Here is a 27,243-nt window from a genome sequence, read left to right on the forward strand (position 1 = left end):
TTCCACTCCACGGCGAGCAAGTTATCAGGCGGGGCATACGCAATCACTCCCAGACTTCACCCTCTGCTCGAGGGCGAGGATTTGACAATCGCTTCCTGAAGTACATTCATTTTCTAGTCCCAATACAAGCTCCACTGAGCGCAGTGGCCGCTACTGATGACGCCGATGTTCAGGTCATGCGCCGGCACAAATTCGCTCACTAAGGTTTCTTTGAAAGCCTGCTACCTTCTTCTTGCTCGACGGCCGTCACAACTATGGAAGATTTGGTGGAGATGCTGAGCTCTTATGGACTCTTCTTTGAAGTCGTCGCACAAGTGCGGGTCGTGTTCCAAAACTAGAAAAGGAAGTATCCGAGCATACTAGATTATAATATACTGTCAGAAGCAGCAGCCGTGAACAAGGGTTGTCATGTGAACACAGTCAGCAACTTAAGAAGCTACTAAGAAGAACACTTAAGAAGCAACGGCGCCCATCTGAAGCAGCGTTGTCAACGGCGGCTACGACATCATCCCAAGTAATTCTTCGGATGTCCTGTAATCCTCCCATCTTGAAAGACATGCCATACATTCCAGCGAGGTGTGGCAGAACCAATTTAATCGCGTAACGGCGTTTAACAGATGCGATAATGTGCACAAACCTATGCACGAGTTCTTCACACCGATCCCGTGATGCTACGAAAACCGTGAATGTTTCCAGCATTCAAGAGATGAATTAAAAACGGAACTCTTGAGGACGTCTATAACCTTAGTCCGTAAAGAGAGCGAGCTGATCTACTGCCGAAATAGCTCATACAGAACCTCAATGACCCAGTCACATCGCAAAAGAAAAAACACCTATTTCGTCATGGTGACCCTAGAGTCAGAGAAGGAACGGAATTAATGTTCTTGAGGTGATGCATTGAACAGCAGCTTTGTGCCGGCATCGTACAGAACCTACCGATGACTGTTCTTGAATTTATAGTGAAAAGTGGCAACCATAGCGAGGGCACCAGACGCCGCAGCTAATTAATCCAGTCGGGAGCTACGCGTTTTTTTTCCGCTAGTCAGATGGATGCCCTTTCAACGAGGGACAAATTTCTGTGGGAAGTTATCCGCGAATTTCGCCAGAAACTTCTCAGACTTCTACAATCGTTACCTCAAGTAGCGTCATTAAAACATGTGGTTTGTGAATAAACCTGCGAGGTTTCGGGTATAGCTCAAACCTTGACCACAGAACTCTAGACCACGACTACACGCCACCGCAAAACGCGGCTAAAGACTTCCCGCCACAATGAACCAAGTGGCTCACGCACAGGCCCAACGACAACAGTAGGGCGATAGGGGCGCTGAGACCGAGATTTACTCTGATGTATGCAGCATGGGCTGTAGTCATACTCGTAAAAGAAGGGGCATAAAGAGTTATTTGCTATGTAACCGCTCTGTTTTAAAGGCTGAGGGCAACTATTTGACTACCGAGGTGGATTGCCTCGCGCTAATATGGGCCACATCAGAATAAGACCCCTTCTTCTACACCACACCATTCCCATCATTGAGCACTCACTACGTTTTGTGTTGGCTTGCCGCTTTTAAAGGTCTTTCGGGCCGCCTAGTTCGTTGGAGCTTCGCTTCCAGGGGTTCGCGTTGCCGCTGTGTACAAGTCTGGACGTAATCGCACCACTGTAGACTGCCTATTATTAGTCTATGTTACCACGTTGCCGGAAGAGGATAATGAAAGCGCCTTTTTTGACACCGAGAACCACAGGAGGCTTTTGGCAACGGTAACGCTGAGACTTGCAGCACCCCGTTAAGTATACTGGAAAGCCACCCTTCGCAGTGATCGCACGTGGATTGCACCCCTTTTGTCTGAACAACGGCGTATCCGCGAACAAAAACCTCGCGCTTGAAGAGGCACCAGATTTCTTTTCCCCTGAAAATCTCCATGACTAAGCTCTACAACCTTCGAGTGGCGTACCAGCAGCTGGCCACTTCAACTTTACTTCTACCCTCCACTGAATTCAAGAAAAACTTTACAGAGCTCGCCTACTAAAGGTTCACGTAGCACACTGTCGCAAGAGTTCTGGTGCCGTCGCCTCAAAATGCCGCTAACAAGGCTGTGGGATCTCTACGGCATATCCTGTCAACAACATCCTGCCAGCAGATAAGTATGGACCTACTCAGCCTTTCCAACTTCGACACCCTGCAAGACGTAGATCATCTGCTACGCAGAAGTGTAAGTCGCTCCCAGTGGTAACAATGCAGAAGAGGTCAATTAGAAGAGCAGAAAGTTGGGCAAGTTGCTTGACATTCGTGGCTGATAAAAGCGCGAACTGAAAACAAGGACGGAGAAAGAACGACTAGGACATGCGCTATCTTGTCCCTTACACTGCCATGGCTGTTGTAGCGCCTGTCCTTGTCGTTCTTTCTCCGTTGTTGTTTCCAGTTCATGCTTTTGTCAGCTCAGTAGATGCCAAGTTGTTCGACGAAAATGTCCTCCTTCGTCATGTTGCCTCCAAAGAAGACATTACGGATAGGGGAAATATGTTACCGAAAACAATCCTGAAGTTGAGCAAAACGAGAAACCACAAGGGAATTGCTACCACCCGTACACTACCAATATAACGGAAAGCTTAAACAAAACAATCTCAGATATGATTGCTTTGTTGTAGGCGCCGAACGCAAGACGTGATATGACATTCTTTACTATATTGCTAACGTCACCTACCACGACAGTGTGTTGGGGACCATAAAAATGGCGCCGTTTAGGCTCAACAACGGCAGGGAGGCTTCCAGTACGGTAGACTACTCTCTACCAGACGTCACTGACATATGCAACCTCGATGTCGCCACCTTCCTTCAGCGCGGCGAAAAACCTTTGCCGCCAGCCTGGATACAGATTAAAGACCATCTGCGCATCGACATCCGACTTTACAATCCACGAGGACAAAGTGCAGGTACGAGCTAAGTGACATCTGGCTGCGTACACCACCAATTCCCTGTCGAGCTCTTAATGAAAAAAACTGCTGCGGTGCTATTTCGGGCTTGCCAAGGTACCTTTAGACTCGGTGAAGGGGATATGAAGCTTCCCCGATGGAGCGACAGCATTGCATCGAAGCTGTGCACGCCGAGAAATGGGTCATGTTCTGCGTATGAAACCGTAACCTACGCTCAGAGGCTCTGTAGTATTTGTATGTCCGGTCTTCATGATTTCTTTCTTCTCGTTCGGTTTCCTACTAAGCATCTGGCCTGGCAGGGGGCGCTCTTTTGGGGAGACGGAAATGCCAATTATATGACAGCAGGCGGATATGACGTGACAGTTACATATCACTGTATCTTCCTGCCCTTCTCCTTTCCCATCCGCTGCAGGGGGCGAAGATCTGGGAGTTTTCATGAATGTGAACTCCCCCATGTCTTATTTTACTTCGCAGTTATTCTGAACCTTAAGGTGAGATCTGTGTTGAGGAACAACACATTGTTAGCGTTTTGAGGGAAAATTTAATTCGGATGTTTACACGCGGCATTCCACACAAAAAAATTAAGAGCTTGAAATATAGCTAGCAAAACTATTGGCACGCATCGGGGCAGAAGTAGAAAACGGCGCTTTTTTTGCTACATATTTGTTCTGCCACATTACAGAGGCACTCTCTCGGACATTGCCCCTACAGCTCTGCAAAAGTCAATGCATAGTGATTTCGTATCATACAGGACGAATCTATTGAGCGATTATTTTAAAGTCATACAAAGCGACTTATGTAAAAAAATGTAGGCAGGTATTCTGGGAGTTTCATAAAAATAATCTTAGCATATCATCGCAGCTATAAATTATAAATTGCACCAGTGCATGCATTTCTCACCAACGTCTTTTGTTTTTCACAGTAAAGACATATCTTCATCTCAACGCCACGGTACTCAACTGCGAAGTCCAACAAGACAACCACACGATGAACAAAGACCAGGTAGCCGCAATGTAAGCGGACGCGTTCTGCTTTTTCTTTTCACATTTCAGCAAACATCTTCACTTTTTCATGTCCACAGCGATATGTGGTGGTTGGTTGAAGTAGTCTCTTGCAAGAATTTCACCTCAGCCACGTAAAACTTACCCTACGAAGAATACCTTTTTAGTGAAGCTATTATAATTTATTAGAGATGTAATTATTTTTAAGCAGTGCAATCTGGAAGTGTCAGAGATGATGTGATTGTTATTACGGTCCAAAGTTCAGCATTTTTGTATTTGCTTCTTTATGTGCTCCTGACCGGGGCCGGATAAAGAGGGCTATTGTTATTATAGACCACATCTATAAGATTAGTTTAGTACAGCGGATGCTTATTAGTGTAGATATGCACGGGGCTGCTGGACGCCACCTTGCACGCGCAGTAGCATGCACGGCGCTAGGCGGGGCTACTGCGCGTATCCAGCATAATTATTTCTCGGCTTTCGATATTTCAGAGCTCTCCTCTGAGCATGGAAAAAAACCTCATGCAAACGCTTGCAATGTGTCCAAAAGCGACAAACAGCTCAAACTTTAATTAAACTAGGACAGAAAGTGAGTCTGCCCTTGTACAGTTCAAGAAAAAGAGGAAATAATTTCTAAAGCCGAAACCAAGAGATCACTAGGCCTTGCGTCCGACTGACAAAAGCGAGCTGGTCATCCAATTGCGCCCAACCACAGTCCAGGCACTACATGTGGGCAGTGAAGGAATCATCACTTTTGCTGCTGTATTGTAGGATGTTATTATGTTGAAGCAGTAAGAATATACAGAACTTTTCACGCATAAATTGGTAACAGCTAACACGCGTCTCTTCTTCCTTCCCTCCCCTATCTTTATGCGCAGCGCCATTATCGGCTTCTTCGTTGTCATAATCCTGGTGGCCACCGTGGTCGACGTAATTTACAGGCTGTATGAGAACTGGAGGTGCCACGCCTACATGAAGAGTGAGTCTCTTAATTTCTGCAAGATGCATGCGTCGTCAAGACCAACGTTGACAAAGTAGCGCTGTTTTCTATGCACTCTCGATTCGATGTGCCGGTCTCCTGGCCGACACTGGAGCGGCTGTTAGCGCGAACCTCTGACATGAAGGATGTATTCTTCAGTAATGCGCTCAGTGCTCATAGCAATGAAAATCATGAAGTTTTTTTTTTTTGCTGATCATTTATTATATTAATCAAAATTGGCCTCTGTGCTCGTTGTGTAGAGATAAGGGATGTGTTAGGCACGAGCCACGATGAAGTGCAGAAACGTTTTGGCCCGCCGCCGCGCAGATCTGTCACGCACTCTAGCTCACACAAGTTTTTCGGCACAAAAATACTTCTTTTGAAACCTTGTGGATTGGTAGCTACCGAGGACTTCGATCGGAAGTAAGTGAAATTTCCGCGTTCGACACGTTGGTCCTGGCGGAGCCCATTTCATGCTGGGTTTTGCAAACTCCGGTCCGGTTTGTTGAAAATTCAAAGCAATTTCAAATTTATTTATATCATATATTAGGGCAGGTACGTGTAAAAGTTATCATTGCCCATTTGAGGGGCCCCCGGACCATAAAGCTCTAAATATGTACAGTTCAGACATCAGATTTCACTTAGGTTCACAACTACGGCATATTCACATCTTCACGCATGCACACATAATGCGCTTGCACAATGTAACAGCAATGTTACCGCGTTAAAATGGCGTGATTTTCTTGCAACACACTTCCATAAAAATCTCAGTTTAATGCCACAGGTGATACAGCAGTTTCTAAATTCTGAAGTGGAGCATCTGTTTTCCATAGTTGGTGCTGAAAAACGGGACAAACATTTTTTTTTTCCGTATTTCGTAGTTTGCATGAGGCGGGTAAAGTCAAGGAATCGTCGATGATTATAGCGCCCAGCTTTTTGATCTGTCACCAATTAGAGTTCATACATGTTATGAATTGAAATGGTAGTGTGACTTGAAAACAGGCGATCGGTGCGGACATGGTAATAAATGCTTTTGCTTGACCGGGTGAGTTTTTTGTAGCACGTATACTTTACGTATATTTGTTTCCATTGTCATACAACACACATAAAACAAACCAGTAGTTTAAATGCGATAAACATAGGTTTATATATATTCAGTTTCATTGTAGTAAGTAGAAAGTAACGGAACTTAGCAAGAATGCCGATGCACTTTGATATACAAGATATAGCACATTATACTTATTCGTCCCAAATTATATGACTGTGAAACTGTATTGGAAACGTTTTTGCTTTGTCCGTGAATTCTATTTTAGTGTTTGCTATTTTGGTATCAAAGTTCAGGCTAGTTGACTTTTTCACATTAAATATAACTGCTTTAGCTGCTTTAGATTGTTTCTGCTTTGAAGAATAATGCATTATTTGCACTCTCTTCTTAGACATTTCAATGCATCCTTAATAATTCAAAGAGGGACTTCAATCAAAAAAAGGCATTTATCCTTTATATACATGACATATTTTAGTTTTCTTGAATCGTTCGTTACCAAGTTAATGATGTACGGTATCGACAGAAGATGCCCTATTATGGTGCCCTGTCATACACCAACAATAGCTGTTTGAAGGCAGATGGAACCATGTTTTGACCTTTGAAAATAGTGTTCATGGCAGGATTTTATTAATATATGTGTTGTTCCATGTATAGCGTATAGTTTCAGCTTCTGAAACAATGCAGCGTGATTGAGACGGCCGAAAGCTGTAAACAACTCCAGAGAGACAGCTACACAGACTTCGCGATTTTCAATTGCATGTTATATAATTTATCTCTGAATCATTATTGCTATTTCGGCTAAGTTTCCATTAATAAAGCCGATATATGGTAGGGTAGTTAGTTTAAATTTTAGGCAGATGTTCATAGGCCCTTTGCAGATAATATTTTCTAATCTTTTAGAGAAGGCAGGTAAGATTGTAATCGGAGAATGGGCGGACATATTGTTCTTGTCTCCTTTTTTTACGAACAATGTTTCTATAGTTATATTTACATAAGGTTATAAATATGGGTAAAAGGAGGTTATAAATATGGGTGAGCATGGAAGCCATGCAATCAATGATGTGTTTCATAGCCATAATTTCAATGCAAAACAAAGACAAAAAATTGTGGGGGTTGAAGCATGGCTTGAATCTAGTGATAGAGCGAAAGCTGTGAGTGTTGCAGAGATAGCCTTTTTAACACCCGCTTTTCAATCCGCGTTCTTTTTTTTCATAATTTTTATTTAAATTAGGTTTTGGGAATATGAAGGAGCCTTATACTTTTGAGTGGACGCCACAACAATTGTGCACACCGTCACCTAACCAGGTCAAGATCATGTTTTTATATTTTTTTCTTGTATATTGTACATTGGTTTATAAAAAAGGGGAAGGCGCATTATCTGTCTTTGACGTTCAAGATTGTTCAGGTGACATCGCACCCAACCCAGGACTACCTCTCAGTTTAAGTTAGGTTTTGGGGAAAAGAAGGCGGATTATACATTTCGGTGAACACCCCGAAATTGTGGACACCCACACTTAATTAAGTCAAGGTCAGTTGAAGGGAAAATTTAGTGTCACACGAAAACCTGCTATTCCTAGCATAGTGAAGTGTTCGCTTCCATTGTAAATTATAAGAAAGGAAATTCGCGGCATCTGTCAAGGTCACTTGAAGGTGAAGATCGGCGTTACGCTGACCGCTCGAAAAGCTGGCGTAGTGAAGCTTTCGCTTCAAAATAAGGATACACAAGGGGGGACAAGAGACAAACTGAAATATCCCCTGCTGCAGAACCGGTGGTGCAGTCGCTGGTGGACATGTCCCTCCTCAGGGCCACAGAGAAGCTTCTGACGGTGAAGACGCCCGAGGACCGACACAATAGGAACCTGCAAGCGGTTCACGGAATCCGCACGTTCAACGTCTTCTGGATCGTCGTCGGACATACCTACGCCTTCGCCGAGCAGATCACGTACCGTACGACCTCGCCCTTCGTTTACTAACCAGCAACCTCTGATTGTCTTTTAACACGTGCTTGTTTGAGCCAGTTAAAAGCCCTATAGCAGTATAACACGACTACTAGTGTGCGACTATACTTGCTTCGTGACGGTTTTCGTCGGTTAAAAAAGGGGCATATCGCTTCACATCAGAAGTGTGATGATCATCCATTTTTTTATCTGTTTGAGTGCGAAGCATTTTGAGAAACTTGAATCTAGGACTTCGTGTTTTAGCTCACTTTTTGGTTGTCTTCAAAGCGTTCTGATAACGACATGCTCATGCGTCGAAGCCTGTATGTAATTGTATTTTAACACACGACCCCTACGTTTGAGAAAATTCGTTTTTTTTTCGCGACCTAAATGAGTGACAATAATACATGAAGCTGATAGCTAAGGTTCTATGTTGCCGAAGAGGACTGTTCATTTTACCTCGGAACTATTATGTACCACTCGTACCTCAAATGGCGCATATTGGAGGCTGCCATATCAATAGCCGTAGCCTATGGTAGGAAACCACTTAGGGAGGCCACGTGACTGCTGCTGTTGTTACCTGCAAACAGTGGTCGTGTCTTACGTTATTGTTCAACGGTGTGTTATGATCATGCCTCCTTTTATTCATGCGTTTTCGTTTGCGGCCATTAGTTATTTCGTGACCCTCTCTTTAGCCCAGAAAACCTAAAAAAGTCTTTCTATGAAAGGAAGTAAGTTTAATAACAAAATTAATATTGCTTTTGAACGCTTACGATGCGAAAAGTTGTCCATAAAGTTTCTCGAATGAAATCAGATCTCTCCATCAGAAACTGGCAATACAGTTATGCAATATTTTTATTTTTATGCTCCTGATTCAACGGACGTAATATAATTTTTTGCGCCCATATATCAGCAATCAGCACATAAAGACTAGTGGCGTATTTGCTTTGTCTGTGGCTTGCGCAGGCTCGGGCAACAATATTCTGACAATGGCCGGAAATGTGCTATTTCAACCTGTGATTAACTCCTTCCTCTGCGTGGATTCTTTCTTCTTCCTGAGGTAAGGAATACAAAACCTTTATGAGCGACTTGCAAATTTGAATCGCGCATGTGAATCTATGCATGTATATACTTAAAACCAATGATTTAGGCGTCAGCTCTCTCAGCTTAAACGAAGCAAATATGCAAAACGATTTTTTCTGGGTGAAACGATAGGACTAATAGCTGGTCAAATTATTGTTTTAGACACCGTTTAGAAGATGTGTGAATGTGACCTGGTGTGAGCGATAAGTAGAATTAGAGAGACCACTTCTGAAAACATGAATGAGATTGTTTTCCGGCCTGCAGGTGTGCTAAGAAGTGATGAATTTTCACTGGCTAACTTGACTAAACGTTGTTCATTTCAAGATACATACGCAAAGTTTTGATCTTCGTACGGAACTAGACTATTGGGACAACTTTTTTCATATTTCTAAGAAAATGACACAATCTTCACCGACGTGCTTCCACTACCGATATCCTGAACCTTACATGTAGAAAAAACATTTCTTATGATGCTGCGGTCAGGCGGAAACTTTCACGAAGTTCATGAATTTTATGTGCTTATTGCGATGGGAGATCTCAGGAGCGGGTTGACTGATTCCTGACTAACTGACCATGTCAAATTATATTAAAAATTTATGAACGTGTTTTATCTCCGTGTGCCGCAGTGCATGCCACATTCGTAACTTGGAACTTCCCGTTTTATAATAAATGGAACCTGGACCTGATGACATGAGTATATATTATAGCTGTAAACAAACAACGAAGTATATATGTAGCGAACTATAAATTTACGTTTAGAAATCAAACTTCAGCGTTTCAAGAGAAGATAACTTTCATTGGTTTTCACGCAAGTTTATAAGTTGATTTTCGCATGGAAAGCGATTTCACCAGGCCCGACTGTTCGTGCCGGCTGCGGCCTCAATGTCACTAGTCCGATATATCGTGATGTTACTGTTAAAACTGTAATTGGCTGGAATTTATTGGAATGGAATAATCATACCTGATTCAGTTAGGTCATGTTGCCTAGTACGCGACATCAGCCTCTGCTTTCATCTGCATATAGAAGGAATGACTGAAATGGCGAGGAATATATTACTGGATATGCGCAGTGGTTACGTCAGCACTTGTGTACCGGACATTTCTCGTTATCATTGGACTCCATCGGGGCCGATAAAGACTGCGTAGTACGGTTGCATGGCCTAATAGTGTCTTAAGCATTATCGGTGCAGCGAATAATACGAGGGAGAGAGGAAACACAGACACAGCGCTGAGTTTACAATTGATGTTTATTTAGGCTCTGCCTCTGTTCAAATGCAGTGGCGAACAGTCTCAAAGGGAATGAAAACACGCACATGAAGGGCATGACAGAACACACACACACATGCACATGGCACGTGTCTGTGTCTCCTCTAATCCTCGTCTTATGCACATCGCCGATAATGTCTGACCAACTTGCCCAAATGTCTCCCTTGACTGCTTTACATAGCTTATTGTGTCAGGTGCTATCAATACCAAAGTTAATTTTTTAGTGGCTGCAAACTCCGTGCGCAGAACACGTAAGCTTGTTCTGAACGGCACATTTCCCGAAGAAAGTACATCAGTATCCCGTCAACAAAGTAATCCTCAGTCTATCCCGTCGCCAAGAGTAGGCTTAAACATGTAAATATTTGCAGGAAAGGCATATTTCATTTTAGGGCGGCTCACCGATGAAATGTGGTTGCTCGGGAGTACCGGACAGGTTCGCAGGCTTCTGAACGCTCGCGTGTATTCTTCGAGCGAGAGCGCGTGGTCTCTGGCTGCTTTTGTTAATTGAGAGCCCCCGCGACCAGCCCCTTTCCTCGACTTGACAACGCACTTGCCTTGTTTTGCTCTTTCGCCACTGTTGGTGCTTTGAGTTTAGAGGCAGGGCGCTCCTGATCCCTCGTTTTCCTATTTGGCACCCCACAACGCGCGCTGACCCTTCGTCGACATTACGAAGCGTTTGACCGCTTTGCCCCCTTCGTCTGCAGCTAGATTAAGCCGTCGTTGGCTGCATAGGAGATCTTTCCTACCTCATGACTCAACGGATAGACAGAAGCACAATGCGAACAATTGATAGACTTTAAGATGACTCTTTGCAGTGCGCAGCTCATCAGGCTGCCAGATAGAGCCTGCTGCGCGGGAATATGCCCGATGGCTGAGTTGTCGAATGGTGCATTCCGATCGCTGATCCGGAGCCTTTTCTTGGCCCAAGAAACCAGAGAGCGTGTTTCAAAAGAAACCTTGACTGAAGCTCTGAGTTATATTTGGACCGCGAAAGCCGAGTCTCCTCGGGCATCTTGCTCCCTCGTGGATAAGGAGAGCTGCTGCGGATCGCAGATTGAAACACGCTGTATGGCGCTCGGTAACTAAGGTATTCTGTTTGCACCGGCGCTGGTTGGAATTCCGCCTCGGGCTTTGACTAAGCTCAATGCTTACGCGACAACGTTAAAGGCCGCGTCTTGCGGAAAGTCCGGCGTCGGCGTTGTCGTCTGCACTGACTGGTCGTCGGGTTGCGTGACGTCACGAGACCACCTGACATGCGTGGCCGTGTTGGCAGCGCTGTCAACTCAGACTTTACTGTAGAGATGGGAGGGTGAGATCGGAAGGCGTATCTCCAGGACACTTTGATCCCGAGTTGGACGCTTAGCCGGCAGGCCACGCAGGGGCGTACTCACAGATTGGCTAAAGCGGGGCTTTGTGTCGATGTCGAATGGTCATTGGAGTAATAGAGTAGGTTATGTCCGTATACTAATGAGTATGTAGCATACTAACGAGTATGAGATGAACAACTGAAAAGAGTTGTGATTAGGCAAGTAACAGAGCATATAGATAGGGACGAGGTGTGGCAAAGGGGGGAGGGGGGGGGGGGGGAGAACCGGCAGACGGGAGCCATTAAGGCTGTCGAGTGATACCATTCAAAGCAAAGCTCAAGTGACCCCCATTTTTTTTTTCGCAGTATTCTGACTAAAAAAAAAAGGTTTGCCGACGATTGCGTTACTTCATAACGCCAAATTCTAGCGCAGCTCTTTAGCTGTGTCATATTTTCGATAGACTGAGGCAAGTAATTCGACCAAGACATGTATGTACAATCACAGACAACTCTTTAATCTTCACGCATGTTCCCTACCAACTAGTTCTCCTCCCGCGAGTGACAGATACTGGGCATTTCCTTTCCTGTAAATCACTTAACTGGCTCTAATTAGGTTTCGATGAAGGCAAAACGAAGAGTCATCCGTGTTGTATGAGATGTCAGTGCATCTTAGAGGTCCCCAAGTGGTCGAAATTACTACGAAGCCCTCCACTATGACACCCCTTTTTCTCTTTCCGCTTTCACTCCCATCTTCCTCCCTTCCTTTCGGCGCGGTTAAGGTGTTCACAGAGCAGGTGTGGGAGGCATTGCACCTTTTTTTTTTTCTGTGAGCCAATTATTATTGTTATTAGCTCTAATTCAAATCAAATCAAGTAAAATCAGTTTATTTTGCCACCTAGAAATTTCCAGATGGAGTGGAGTCTGCAAGAAAAAGCTGCCTATTGGCAGCTTGACTGGCCCGCAGCACCCAGTCTAGCGCCGCGGCAACATACATTGCCAGCACGCAAACACGTAAAAAGAAAAAAAATCATATACAGTACAGCATTACAATACAGTAAGGTCAGTTATCATTAAGAAATTCAATTGGGAACAATCGTATCTTAAATAGTGTTGGAAGCAAGCAAAACAAAGAAAAAAAAAAGGAAAGAAAGGCAGACACACACGCTCACACTGGAAAGCATTCAAGTGCCACAAATAAAAATACAAAGATATTGTCTGTATTTATAAACATATTACAGCACTTTGGAGTTCACAGGTAGGTAGCAATGTTCAAAATATTTTTTTTTATGCCACAATATATCCGTGAAGGGCGCGAAGCTCCTGATACGTACACGAGAATAAATAAAAGCCATTTAATTCATATTCGTTTAGTGAGGACGGAAGTAGATAACAGAGCTCTTCTTTTAACAAATTTAGACAAAGAGTGGGCACGATCCAGGTCTCTCTGTGCCTTGTTATATAGGCATAGTCCCTTTTTTGCATTTTGGCGATCCTGTGCAAGTGGTCGATATTGTTTCTTGTTTTCATTTTAACTGTCAAGCTTAACCAATAGTTATAAAGGTTAGAGATTTTAATTATTTATAATGCGTTGAAGGCATTATTTTCATTATTTATAATGCGTGGAAGGGATTCGCACTGGGCACATCATAAGGGGTATTATATATATGACGTGTATATTTCTTTTGCAGTAGGTGAATCGTCCGTAAGGTAGAACGTGGTGCAGTTCCCCAGACCAAATAGTAGAAGTTAAGATGACAGAAAAATAGTGCGTTGCATAATAACAGTTTCATCTGTACAGTGACTAGAGGTCGCATAAGAGCTACGATTCCCGTCAGCTGAGCTAGCTTTTGTGATACATGATTAACATGGCCATCCCACGACATATTGGATGAACATACCACCCCGAGGTCAACAATATCAATTGTACTGTTATTGAGGAGAATATTTAGGTTAGGAGAGACGCACTTCATTTTTCGTCGAAAAATTAGTGCTTTTGTTTTCTTCTCATTAATTCGCATGAAATTAACAGTAGCCCTGTCGTGTAATGATTTCAATGTAGTTTTAAACATAAATTATTTCTTGCAAATCAGACCCTGAAAAGAAGAGGCTTACATCGTCGACATATATAATATATTTTGCCGCCGCGGATATATTAACAACATTGTTGATATATATATTGAAGATCAACGGCCGTAAAATGCTCTCCTGTGGCACGCCACAGTCAAGAGACTTAATTTCAGAAGTTTCGTTGTCTATCCGAACAACTTGTTTTCGATGGGACAGGTATGAGTCAAATAGTTGCAGAGGCAGTCCATGGCCACCGTATGTTTGAAGTTTTTGAAGCAGGATATTGTGATTGTCAAGATCAAAGGCCTTCGAGAAATCCAAAAACACACCAACCACAAGTGCCTTATTCTCAAACTGGGATATAATATATTATTTTTGCCCAAGCAGTGCCAGTTCTGTTGATTTATTTTTACGAGAACCTAATTACGCCAAATCAACCGTTTTGCCACTTGCACACCTTTCTTTGACGCTCTATCCTATGGTACCACTCTTTTTTGGCTGCGGAGGTGGTTACGAGAGACAACGGCGACGCCGACGATTATGTTGCTAGTTACTGCGAAACGCAGGAACGGGCCCCAAAGAGCTGCGCTCTAAAATTCCGAGAGCACTATGGAATCTACACTGCAGAAGTGCGAAAGCCTAAGCGTTGCTGGTGCACATTGTGCATTACGTTTGCTCTCATTATCATTATCAAATGCACCGTCATTATTATTGCTAATGCCATCATTGTCATTATCACTAATTGCAGTATCATTCTCATCGCTACTATCATCCCCACGGTACACAAGGACAATTATGGTGTGTGTTTCTCGATCCTGGGCGTGGCGCAGTTGGTTAAAACGCTTGGCTGCGTATCCGAGGGACGAAGGTTCGATTCCCGGTAGGAACAGCGTTTATATTATTTGTTTATGAAGCTGGTTACGAGGGACAATGCCGACGGCGACGCCGAAACGCAAGAATGGGCGCCAAAGAGCTGCGCTCTAGAACTCATAATGTTATAGGCAAATTTTTGATAATCACTGCGCTTCAATTGGCTAAGGGTTAGGATGCTCGGCTAGACAACCCGGGGACGCCGGTTCAGTTCCGTCCACAGCGTTCAGGACGTGAAGCACAAGGCGCCCGTATAGTGGACGATGTCAGTGTGCTTTAAAGGTCTCCAGGGGATCGAATTAATCCGCACCTCTTCAATACAGTGTCTTTAATAGTCTCTGTGCCTTAGGTAGGCTAAATCCGATTTCCTGCTCGATACCATATAATACGATCCGATAGCATAGAATGCCATACCATGCCGTTCCTTATACTTCAACTTGTGCTCCGCCGGGATGGCGCAGTGGTTACGCCGCTCGACTACTGTTCCCAAGGATGCGGGATCAAATCCCGGCCTCGGTGGCTGCTTTTCGATGGAGGCGAAAAGCAAAGTGCCCGTGTGCTGTGCGATGTCAGTGCACGTTAAAGAACCCCAGGTGGTCAAAATTTCCGGAGTCCTTTACTACGGCGTTTCTCATAGCCTGTGTCGATTTGGGACGTTAAACCCCACAAACCAACCTATACTTCAACTTGTCTCTTTTCCGCGAAATAGCATCGCAGATAATTGTGAGTAAAGGACATTATGCACAACACTTGTTAGATGATTTTTAAAATGAGTAATGCTTCATGAATAAACGGTGACTGGGCAGCATCAGTTCAGGCGGAATATTACTAGTCCTAACATCTAAGATGGGTGCCATGACTGCCATCCAGGTTAATTAGGATAGCCTGTTTTGGGGGCTACGTAAACATTCACGTAGTGCACTCGCATCGTCTCCCAAATAATAAAACACTGCGCGGCTTAGGAGAGAGACTTGATATACATTGCACCATGCAGGATGGCCAAAAGCAGTTGAAAGGAAGGCGCCGAGCGCTAAGACAAACCGAGGAGCGCTCAGGTCTGGCTGAGATTTATTGCTCCTGCAGTACAGTATTGATCATAAATTACAATATTAGTTTTGAAAAGTAATAAATTACATAATGTTTACTTTCCTGAAAATTGCGAAATGTAATTAGATTGCATTAATGATTGCTGCTCCCAAAAAGTAATGGCTAGAGGCCGAATTTTTAGACATCGAAAATGCATGTTTTAGGCGCCAAAAATGGGTTAATTTCAGGCGCCGAATGATGAAAAATAATCACTTAATGTTTTACCAAAACTGTATATTATATAAGAACCGAACACTGGCGCACGATACCTGCCACAAAATCAAAACACGAAAAAAAAAAAAACAAGAACGTGACTATTTTGTTAACTTAAGGCGCGAACCTTCAAAGCAGGTTTTAAACGACGTCAAAGTCGTTTAATAATAGGCAAAGTAGTGGGTGTGATAGCATCACAGTAGCATACGAAATGAATGCGCATGGTTTTGGTATGAAAATCTTGAGGTTGTATACTTGACAAACTGAGGCAATCATCCTATGGAAACCAAGGAAACATGACACCTAACCCGCGACCCAACTTGACGCTGAACCCACGTAATTCGATGGCAAGAAATCAGAAATTTCCCGTCCAAATGTTGTCCAGCTGGGCGTGCGCCGTGCATGCACTTCGTAGGTTGTCATACGCCGGACTAATCTGGTTGCCGCAGCAACACTGCGTGCATTACTGTTATTCCTTCTCCACATCGCTCATAAGCAGCGGCATCGGGCGAGGGGGAAGTGACTGCCATGTCAACGTTGTTGGTTTGTGCGGCTAAGCTTGACGCGAAAAAACAAATAAACGCGGCACATCTACAACAATGTAGTGCTTACCGCCACTAAACAATACGTGTCGTAGCTCCATCTCTACAGGTATCTTAAAATGAGTCCTGCCGCACGACTCCCAAGCCAACGCCGCTGCCGCTGAACCTAAATAAACAATCCCGGCCACCAAGCGGTAAAACCTACCCCATTCTGATATCCAACGCTGTCAGGAAGAAGGGTTACTGGGAAGGACAAGCGCAAGCTATCCTGCAATATGCAACACTTTGCCGCAATGCACTGCGTGCTTGAACCTACTCCCGACGACGAGATCGCCTATTTTTGGTGTCATACGTGTTTTTGCAATTGCGGCGGAGTAAAAATGAAGGAATTGCTGGGGAACAGTATCGTTTGATGGCAAATGACCATACGCTTTGCTTTTCAGCGGCTTCCTCCTCACATTCAACCAGTGCAAGAAACCCGTCAGGACAACACCCGTGGTCGACTTTCTCGGCAAGCTGCTGGCACGTTATTGGAGGTTGGTAAAGTAGATGCGGTATTTGCGTTTCCAGCATCAATGTGGCTGCGAAAACACAGGAGTAAGGAGTAAACAACCGGGAATCAATAATGGGTCGATTTAAAAATGTATAAATGGTAGCCCTTGACGGATAAAAATGTTTTACTTACAATTTTACCCGACGGGTGATAAGCCATGTTTTATCTTGTAGGTGATTCAAAATCTCGGGAATAAATGTAACGCGTTCTGTCTTATAGTAGAAACTTTTTACGTATGATATTTAGGTAGGTTTTTAAATCTCCATTCAAATTTTACAGAAAGTCAGGCGGTCGCCTGGGCTAAGCAGCATATGGCTCATTTTATACTAACAGAGCTCCAAAAATCTCGAAAGGATGGGACTGTTTTGAACCCCTCTGTGTTGCTAGGAGTAATAGTTGGTACTAGAGCCCCTTGTGCGCGGTACAGTTGGGAGACCTAGTGTCCCCTGCAGTGCTGGCAGTTATCCTGTACGTTCTACAAATCTTGACAGTGCGCTGACTGCACATGCGGGCCTTTTGGTCATTTTGACAACTTCGCTCCCTGCCGGCTGCTTCTGGAAGTTACGCTTACAACCTTGAGAAATGTCTGCATAAGTGCGGCCTAAACTGTCCCTTCACAGGTTGGTCCCGGTGGCGGCAGTATGCATGACGGTGCTGTTCCTGCTGCCAGAGCTGGCGTCGGGACCCATCTGGAACGAAAAGGTGGCACGGGCCATTGGCAACTGCCACCGCTCCTGGTGGTCCGTGCTGCTCAACATTCACAACTTTTACTCCTACGAGGAGTCGGTACGCTGCTGTCTCTCTGCTGACACTTCATTTCTGCGTAATGCTCCGTCAGTTCTGGCAGTCCTAAAGTACAACACTAACTCAAGGCATCCAAAAATGCGACTGTTTGAGCATTTTTGGATACCCTCGACAGGGTACCTTTGGTGATCGTCAGCCTCCTGTTCATGAAAAGGCATTACTTGCAGAATAGGTCTCACTAAGAATTTTCAAACAGTGGTTTCTATTGCTAGAATTACTACTACCAATAAAGATTCCTCAGGGGCTAAGAAGCTTCCCTTGTCCTCTTGAAACGCCTCCTAAATGATGGGTGTCGTCGCTATGCGGTTTTACTTTTCTTTATGGTTTGTTTGGCAGTGTATTTTATCCGATAACTGCTTGGAAAGTGCTGCACCCCCTACGTTGTCCAGCGGAATTTCTACCCCTACGTGTACCTACAATACACGATGCAGAACGAAACTGTAGAATGACTGCTGTATGGTTTGTTTTGGTTTATAGGCTTTAACGTCTCAAAGCAGCCTCGGCTATGAGGGACCCTGTAATGAAGCGCTGCGGGAGTTTTGACCTCCTGGGGTATTTAAACGTGCACTGGCACCCCATGGTACCCGGGTGCATTGCTTTTCGCCTCCATCAAAACGCGGCGTACGCAGCTGGGGCCGAACCCGCTTCCTCGGTGATCAGCATTTCGATGCCCTCACAAGGCAGCCACCACGGCGGGGTAAATTGATGCTGCCGTAGAGCAGAAAACTGGGCTTGTCCGGCGTCATCATGTTTTTGTATTTAATTGAGACGAAAGTGCACGCTGAAAACCAGCGACGGGCGTAGAGCTACTGTATTTAGATCTGTGTCAGTTTCCTGCCTTATTGTTGTGGTGTCAGTGCGCTGCTGATATACAATGAAGAGGTGTCTTCATGCCCTTGTTAAATAACAGTAGAAAGTATGGCAAGACAGGTGACGGGTTTCAAGCAGCCGCAAAAAGTTGAGACGGCCTTTGGACGCCTCATTCCACATCACGTCATGTTTGGTGAATGGTTGGGCTTGATATTCTTCATCTGAGCAGAGAGAAAGAAACAGAGAGAGAGAGAGAGAAAGCTGATAACCTTGTTTCTTTTTGGCGATCAAAAAGTGTTTGAGGGAATTAGTCGTTTATCTTAATTATGTTTGAATTATTATTTTGCCGTGTAACAAGCCAAGCCATTTAAAGAGGTTTTGTACTGCAAAAAGGTCCGGTCGCTCATAACAGATTTCCACATAGGGTTTTTCTTTGCCATTCCCTTGAAATGACGAATAGTGGTATTGAGCTTCCCGTCAGTGGTCTGTATTTACTACAGCATGGCATGCTTTTTTATGCCGGTGCACGTAAAATCTTTCTTGTGCACCCATAAAAGTGTATATACTCCGCTAATACAATAGACTACCTAATTTTGCTCATTGTGTAGTACAACTCTGCTTTAGTGCGGCTGATAAGCGCTTCAACCATCTCTCTATACAAGGGCATGAACAGACAGGTTTGCCCTGAAACAATTATTATATATTTCCGTGAGTGGTGGATAGTTGCCGACTTTATGCTCAGATTTATTTCACATCCACCGTTTCTGCGCCATGTCTAACATGGAGGGTGACCTCACAAACTCAGCTAGGGTGGCGAACATTGCGATGATTATGTGCTCATCACAATGCTTAAGTTGTTTCAGTCGTTGGCTAATGTTTCCTTTGTTATATACTCTTCACTCCTCAGTGCCAGCCTCACTATTGGTACATCAGCGCTGACCTGCAAATCTTCCCCGTGGTGCTTGCGACAGCCATACTAATGGGCAGGTGGGTCCTGAGTCTGCAGTTACTCCTACACCATCTCGAGTCAGATAAGAGGCCATCAATTTTTTCCTAAAATGCTTCTAAAGAACAAACCCTTGGATGCTGCTCTTTGTGGGCCAGCAGCTGAGAAGGGACGCCTGTGCGGAAATCGTATTCCCATTTGCTACTGCTGCTTTAGTGCGCTGTCAATTACCCTGGAACACACAATAATTAAGCGCCCTAATAAAATCCCCCATATATCCTTTCCATTCACGCTTTAGTACTTCTTTATGCTAATGGGAAATTCTCGACATAACAAATGCCATTTCGAGATTGCGATGTCAATTATAATTAAATAAATCGCATGAAATGGCGTTTCATTTCGCAGATAGGCTGTATTCCTTGTCAGAAGGCTAAAGTGCTGTCGTATGTTGGATGCCTTTTTTCTTTTCAGGAATGTGAAGCTGGGGGTGATTATCTCAGCCAGCATCCTGGTCGCGAGTGTTGTGGTGGTCGGTGCTCTTACCTACATCAATGGTTACCCGCCGGCTATCCTGCTCCTGGGAAAAGACGTGTTGTGAGTCGTCGCACTTAAGGGCAGCCAAAAAAGCACAAAACATAAAATACGCAGCTGGCAAATGAGGATAAATTTAAATAAAATGCCACTGCTGACGTGCGTTCTATATTCGGCTGTTAATTCGAAAGTTAGGCCGTTCGGCGCTAATTCTCAAGACAACGTTAACAGCTGCATGAAATTCAGTTCTCTTCATTTGTCCGCGACACATGCACCTGCACTATATATTGCACTGTGAGTGAGTATTAATGGCCACGATTTTCAGAAACCACTCGCAGTCACCGCCTGTATGTGAAGTTGACAGCCATATTTGATTTCGAGAACAGAATCAAGTACAAGGTGTTTCACTCCGTTACTAAGACACCTGAACACTGAATACAGACTGAAATACAAAATACGTAAACTTTATAGGCGCTCTTCATGAAACAGATAAAGCAAGCTACTGCGAGATGTTTAGGAATCGTTATATAGCGTATTTTCTAACTGACAACGCTTACATCGATGTGTTGTCGCTGACTAATATGTAAAACATGACAGTCGCTTATGAGCTGAAACATTCACTACTTGTGGCTGAAGCACTCGGGTATTGATAACAAACTTGCGGGATCGATTCTCGGCCACGCCTGCTGGTTTTGAATATAGACCCAGTTCTTTTTTTTTTTTTAATATTAACGTTTGATGAAACAACCTCTGATTCTTCAAATTGTTCAGGGAAGCACAAGAATGGGTCACACGAAAATTCATGGCTTACGTTTTTTCTCCATCATGTATTAAAATGTCCGGAACGCGCTTGTTAACTTCGGACAGTATTGAGCACTTCAGATTGATAACTGAGCGACGCTGATTTTTTTTTTTACTATATAGTTTTTACATAGCTATGTAGTGTTGTGGTTATCTTAATAGCATAGATCAATTCTTTTGTCCTGCAAGACCGAAACAGAAGAACAAAATTCAGCAGAGACACTTAAGACTGCTTCTCTGTGAGAATGGGAAACATTACTATTTGCATAGTCGCAATTGTCCTGTAAATGTTTCTAATTTATTACAGTTCTTCCTTGTAATGGTTGGCTTGTTTTATACATGCTAAATAGATGGCATTCGGTCTTCGTCGCTATGACACTACGAGATTTCCGAAGTTTACACAGCCTGGTAGCAAAATGAAGTGGAAGTCGATTATTCGAGGTTTCATCAGTGTTTACTTCCACAATCCCTCAGTGTGCCAACATCTGTCATCATCCATCACTAAGTACGCGCAGCCTCCGCATTGCCCAGCTGCATTAGACTAATATTATTACTGTAACATCCGCATGCATCCCAACCAGATGTGAGTAAATTATACGTACCACAATGCGTTCACTATGCTCCCCTCAAACAAGCTTGAAACAACACCCTTCGTGGCCTAGGCGTTCCATGTGCACCTAATGAGCCTATATTACACCAAATCACAATGCGTACCAATTTACTTTATTTATTCACTTCTGTTTTCCGGCCTCCCCACACGACGCCATTTTATGGGTACCGCCGAGTGTTGAAAAAACAAACGTCAACACCCTTCTTCGTAATAGGGCTGTTAATGGTTTCGCACTAAAACTACCATTTTGCCTAAATACAATCTTCACTCCCTGTCTGGATTAAGCGCATGTTTAACGAAGTTCCTTTGAATTGAAAGTGCTCACATTATTACGTTATTGCAGGTATTCGAAAGAGCTACTGTCGGAGATATACTTCCGGCCATACGTGCACATCGGCCCGTACTTGATAGGCTCTCTGGTGGCGTGCCTGTACCTGAAGCGCCAGCGTCTTCGCATCCCTCCTGTGAGTTGACGCTGCACTGTGCTAAAACTTTCTTCCGGCCTGCACGAAGCCCTTGGGAACTCTGATATACTCTTTCCTTTATTCCATTAATTGTTTATTTTTATTTATTTGCAAGTACTGTTAGCCCTTCCGGGCTGTTGCAGGGTGGGCAATGTACATTTAAGCGGCACAACAAATTTCCAACTCTTTCTCAAAAGTTTCTAAAGAACAAGTTTTTTCAAATACGCTTCGGTCAAGGTTGTTCCATTCAATGATTGCTTTAAGCAGAAATGAAAATTTAAATACATCAACTCTTGGCACATACGACATCACTGCAAAGGAATGATTAGGGCGAGATGACAGTCTCCCGGGCGGCCGCAAGTACAAGCCGGATGCCAAGTGACAAGTGCATGCCAAGTCACAATTGGCAGAAAAAAACTTCTACAAGCAGTGAGCTGTGCTCAAAGGCGCCTCGGTTTGTATGTGCAGTATCCATTATTTGCACTGAGAAATAGCAGTTCGCGCACACCATGTGGTGGTATGCTGTGTTTGGTTTAGTTTGATTTGTAAGGTTTAACGTCCCGGAGCGACTCAGGCTATGAGAGACGACGCAGTGGAGGGCTCCGGAAGTTTCGGCCACCTGGGTTCTTTAACGTGCACTAACATCGCACAGCACACTGACGCATATCTTTTCGCCTGCATAGAAAAGCGGTCACCGTGGCCGGGATTTCATCCCGCATCTTTGGGAACAGTAGTCGAGCGTCCTATAAACCACTTTGGCACACCGGTGGGTGCCACCAAATGTATCAAAGGGACGGTGCATGCTGCATCGAGGCAGCACAATTGCTTACTCCATTTTCCTTTGCCCTTGTGGCGAGACGGATATAATTAACATCATTGCCTTCTCCGTAAGAGTAGTCAATCGTTGTTAACATCTCAGCGTGACTAACTAAAACAACAGCGGGCATTATCGCTAGACTGCAAATTCATTCAGGGTGTTTTGCAAACGTTTTCAAACCTGTATTTTAAAAACTACGAGAGATACATGTGTGCAGTCCGTGCTTATGAATTTTACAGCCAGGCGGACATAATGTACGCGATTTTTGTGATTAGACAATTAAACAATGAGAAGAATCCAATACACTTTCTTTACTTTTGATTTTAAAGAGTACGGTTATACTGCGAATTTGGAAACCGTCAACATCACAGGCGAGTCCCTTCTTGAAATTTTATTATTCGACAGTGTGGTTGGACTTCTCGAACGTCAAAAACATGTCTTTGAAAGCTCGTTAAGTTAGGTTTTCAGAATTGCACTCTCATAAAATGGCATCTCTAAGAATTCTTGAACATCAAATACAGACGCCATTAGTGTATTTTATAATTTTGAATAACCTAATGTCATTTTGGCCACATTAACCCGCGTAAAGACGCCATATAAACTTTTATTCATTTGGGAAAGCCGACTCAACTAGCTTTCAGAAGAGTATTTTTTAACGTTCCATAACTCAAACCACCCTGCCGATTTAAAAAAGAAAAAAAAAAAACTAAAGATGTAAATCACCTTTGGTGTTGATGACATCCAACTTCGCTATATAATAGTGACCTTTAAAATTAAAAATAATAAATTTGATTAAGTCATTTTCGCTAAATAATTTTCTAGTCACCAAGGTCTATCACATACATGATCACCGCCTTCCTGTAAAACCCATCAGCACACACGCCACACATGCATCTCTCATAGTTTAAAAAGCAAAAAAGAGGTTTGTAAATGGTTAAAGAAATAGAGACGTATTTAAAGAAAGGAAAGGCGGAGAGGTCGGAAATACCCTGACGCTTTACTCCGCACTGGAGAAGGGTGAAAAGATAAATAAGAGAAAGTTAGGGTACGAATGGAAGGTGACGATGTCATAGTACTGTGAAGTTTCTTGTCATGATCGAAGTTATGTATGAGACTTTGCATATTATTTGTGGGACTTTCACACACACCAATTGTCACTGTACAAATCTGCATATTTGCAGAAAAGAGCTCTCCCCGTTTGTTGTCTCACACGCACCATATTGCTCACTTCACCACACAATACCATAGTTACACTTGTCAGAGAAGACCTCCGCCCTTTCGAATACAGGTGCAAATGTGCAAATACACATACACACACGCAATGCACTAGTAATCACAGTTCCACTTGTCACAGAGGACATCTTCCCTTTTGTATGCTGGCACAAACGCCTAAACACGCACATCACTGCACCAAAGAAATTAAAAATGCACATTCACATGTTCCAGCAAAAAGCACACGCGTATGCATCGCAGTACATGCAACTGTCACATGCGGGAATCTAAGCCTGTTTCTCCTAAAAACTCGGATAGGACCTTCATCGCCCGCCAGTTGTCGGCTTGTTTCGCTGTGGGGCCCAGAGTAGTTTTCTCGGATAGAGTGCGGCTGCCCAACTGCCTGAGAATAGTTTCCAAGATTCTGCTTTCTTCTGTATAGTGTGGGCACTCGGAAATAATATAATAGATTGTTTCTGGAGTGTTACAGCTGAAGCAGTTGGGGCTGGCCTCAACTCCGATCTTGTTGAGATAACGTTTAGTGTACGCGACGCCAAACCGTAACTGACAGAGGACTGTTCCTTGACGGCGCATAGTTTTTTATGGCAGATGAAGTGGTAAAACTTCATCAAGGCGAGAGACGTGGTACTGCTGATGGTTTATGTCGTTCCAATGTAACTGCATGACTCCCTGCAGTGAATGAGCCAGTAAGGCTGCAGCGTCACTCCTCGAGAAAGTGTCTTGTATGGCGCTTTCATTACCTCTGATACCGCAATGGCTCGGTACCCATTGAAACTTGAGGTCATGGTAACGCTAGAACGCCATAGCTAGCAGAAGCGCAACTTTGCCAATTAGCTGCTCGGAAGCACTTGGCTTCATATATGTTTTCACAATCTGCAATGCAGGTCTCGCAGAATATTATCCAGTGATTTGCTGCCTGGAGACCAATGCATCGGTTGGCCTCACTTATGCCTGCTAATTCAGTTCTCGGGGACGACGTCTTATTCACGAGCCAAAGAGGTGGCTGTAGGTGTTTTAGGCACTATAAATGTGGCTTCTGAAGAAGTCGTCACTGAGCCATTAACAAAATTGTGCACTGAGTCACCGTTCGTAGATAAGATGTCTGATAGTGCTGTCACAATTCTGGTCCGGGTATCAAGGCTCTGAGTCCACAAGATGAGATGAACGAAAAGGGAATATATACACTGTTTACAGTTATGGTACAAGGCACAACAATACCGGCACGGGGGCCGAACGTTACTGGCTACTTGTGACTGAGGGTCCGGCTCAAGCGTCGCTTTGTCTGAAACGTGTTGAATCATGCCCGCCGGCGAGGCTTCTCCTCAGTGGGTTGGAGCTATGCGAAGCAGCACCAGAGCTTGTAAAGGGGCAACAGACGCTTGCTGGCACCCGCTCGGCTCCAGTCGTCGACCGCGGCAGCAGCCGCGGGAACCGTGGCTACCAGCCCGATCATAAAGTTCTAATTGAGTGCAGCTGTTGGGATGTGGGCCTGTTCTGGTATTCTTGGAATACGTTCGCGCACATTCAGTTTTGGAAGCGTCCATAAAGGTATCTCCAAAATTTGGATGGTATCCCAAGCACACTCTTAAAGCACGCGCCTGGGCGCTTTAAAACGTTCGCAGGGCATTTGGTGTTATCCCCGAGAGAATCAGTGCACCGAATCTTAGGTAACCAACCGCCAGCGCCTGGTACAAGCGAAATAAAGTTCGTTCAGACGGACACTACAAATTACCAGTTATAAATCTTACTATGCTTGTAAAACTGTCACGTTTTCGTTTGAGCAAAGAGATGTGCTTCGTCCAGGACAGGTCATGGTCTATAGTGACACCTAAGAACTTATGGTGTGTCACGTATGGAATCGATTGACCGTGATTTGTGATCGGATACCACATCATCAACTTGCGTGTAACAGTTAAGACGGCGCTTTTCGTTGGGGATAGATCAAGTCCTCGACGCAAGTACGCTGACACAATAGACATCGAACGTAGACATCTCGCTTGTACTAGGGGACGCGGGACACGATGTCCATATGTAACATGATGAGAAGTTGTGGCGGCAATCCGAAAAAAAAAAAAATAATGCAGCTCGTGTTGCCATTGCGTACAAAAGGGTGATACAAACTATTTGATTGCAGGCCCATTGCTTTTATGACAGTGTTCTCAAAAATTGCCAAATATCTTCTGACCACTTCTGACCACTTTAGTGTAAATAAAATAATCTCAAAGCAACATTATGGTTTTCACAAAATCATAGAAGCATATATTGCCCTGTTGGAAAGAAATGAGCAGAAATAGTTGAAAACGTCTGAAAACAACCTATAAGCTATACATATCTAGGTACAAATTCGCATATACATAAATACTCCACTTTGTAAATCATATTTTACTCAGGAAATTAAGTCATCATGGCATAAGCGGAATTGCATTTGAACTTTCCGAGAACTGTGAGTATCCGGCTCCAGCTCACAAAATAGCAATGCAATTGCCTACATGTGTCTTTATTACCACTTGTGACCTATGGGCATCAATTTGAGGCCGTTTCGGCTTCTGCTTTACAAAAACAATATAGGTAATTTACCTGCTACTGAGATCATTGTAATTTATGCAGCTGACACTAACATGAATTTTTAGGTCATACAAGAAACGGTAAATGCTTGGCTACAGGAACTTCCACTGCAGCTTAAATTTAATTAACAAACAGAAAGTACGGCTGAGACTACATTAATTTCATTCATAAAAAAAGTTTAGAACTAGATAAGGTATCCGTCAAACTCAGAAATGGTCGTCTCACTCGAGAAAACTTGATGATCGTGATGTTTGAGGAGCGCATCCTTTGGGAGATTCACACGAAATAGAATGGTCTAAATCTCCCGGTCTTCACGCCTATTAAACAAATTTAATAAAAATGCTATCATAGAGTAGTGTCAAGTCACTAATTTATTGTTGCCTTTTTCATTACTGCATAATTTATGGTTTACCTACACGTGATAGCACGATCACCGCTTACCATAACAAATATTTGCACTTTGCTGAGGAGAGCCATTAATCCTAAAGAAAACCCTCTTTTTAGTGAACGCATGACAATCTATTTCCCACGTATAACTTGTTAACAACTCATAAATGCAGCAAAAATAAACTAGCATCGTATAATTTGCGTATAAATGTGATCACAAATAATAATCATAATATCCATCAACAGCGCCTCATTTCATGTTTAGTATATAATTTCTGGAACAGCAATAGTGAAATTTATAAGCTCCATTCAAATTACAGATTTTATAAGGTCACCTGTAGTACGCCAAACCTATTAGATACACTTGAGGGATTGTCTGTTCACCGCTTGAAAAGCGC

The 27,243-nt window shown here is 43.7% G+C and overlaps 1 protein-coding gene across 1 annotated transcript in view; it reads left to right on the top strand.

Annotated features, from left to right (window-relative positions):
- Window positions 1-27,243, top strand: part of LOC146171870 (nose resistant to fluoxetine protein 6-like) — a 67,945-nt gene that overhangs the window by 35,442 nt on the left and 5,260 nt on the right. Inside the window, exons 4-12 of the mRNA XM_084586351.1 lie at window positions 3,852-3,942; window positions 4,809-4,909; window positions 7,719-7,901; window positions 8,858-8,951; window positions 16,768-16,860; window positions 17,498-17,663; window positions 19,399-19,478; window positions 19,909-20,031; window positions 21,723-21,843. Of these exons, the coding sequence (XP_084442477.1) occupies window positions 3,852-3,942; window positions 4,809-4,909; window positions 7,719-7,901; window positions 8,858-8,951; window positions 16,768-16,860; window positions 17,498-17,663; window positions 19,399-19,478; window positions 19,909-20,031; window positions 21,723-21,843 (1,052 nt within the window). The remainder of the gene's footprint in view (window positions 1-3,851; window positions 3,943-4,808; window positions 4,910-7,718; window positions 7,902-8,857; window positions 8,952-16,767; window positions 16,861-17,497; window positions 17,664-19,398; window positions 19,479-19,908; window positions 20,032-21,722; window positions 21,844-27,243) is intronic.

The sequence above is a fragment of the Amblyomma maculatum genome, unplaced genomic scaffold (assembly GCF_055883805.1).
Source record: "Amblyomma maculatum isolate TAMU_Amacu unplaced genomic scaffold, ASM5588380v1 scaffold_18, whole genome shotgun sequence".
Lineage (NCBI taxonomy): Eukaryota > Metazoa > Arthropoda > Arachnida > Ixodida > Ixodidae > Amblyomma > Amblyomma maculatum.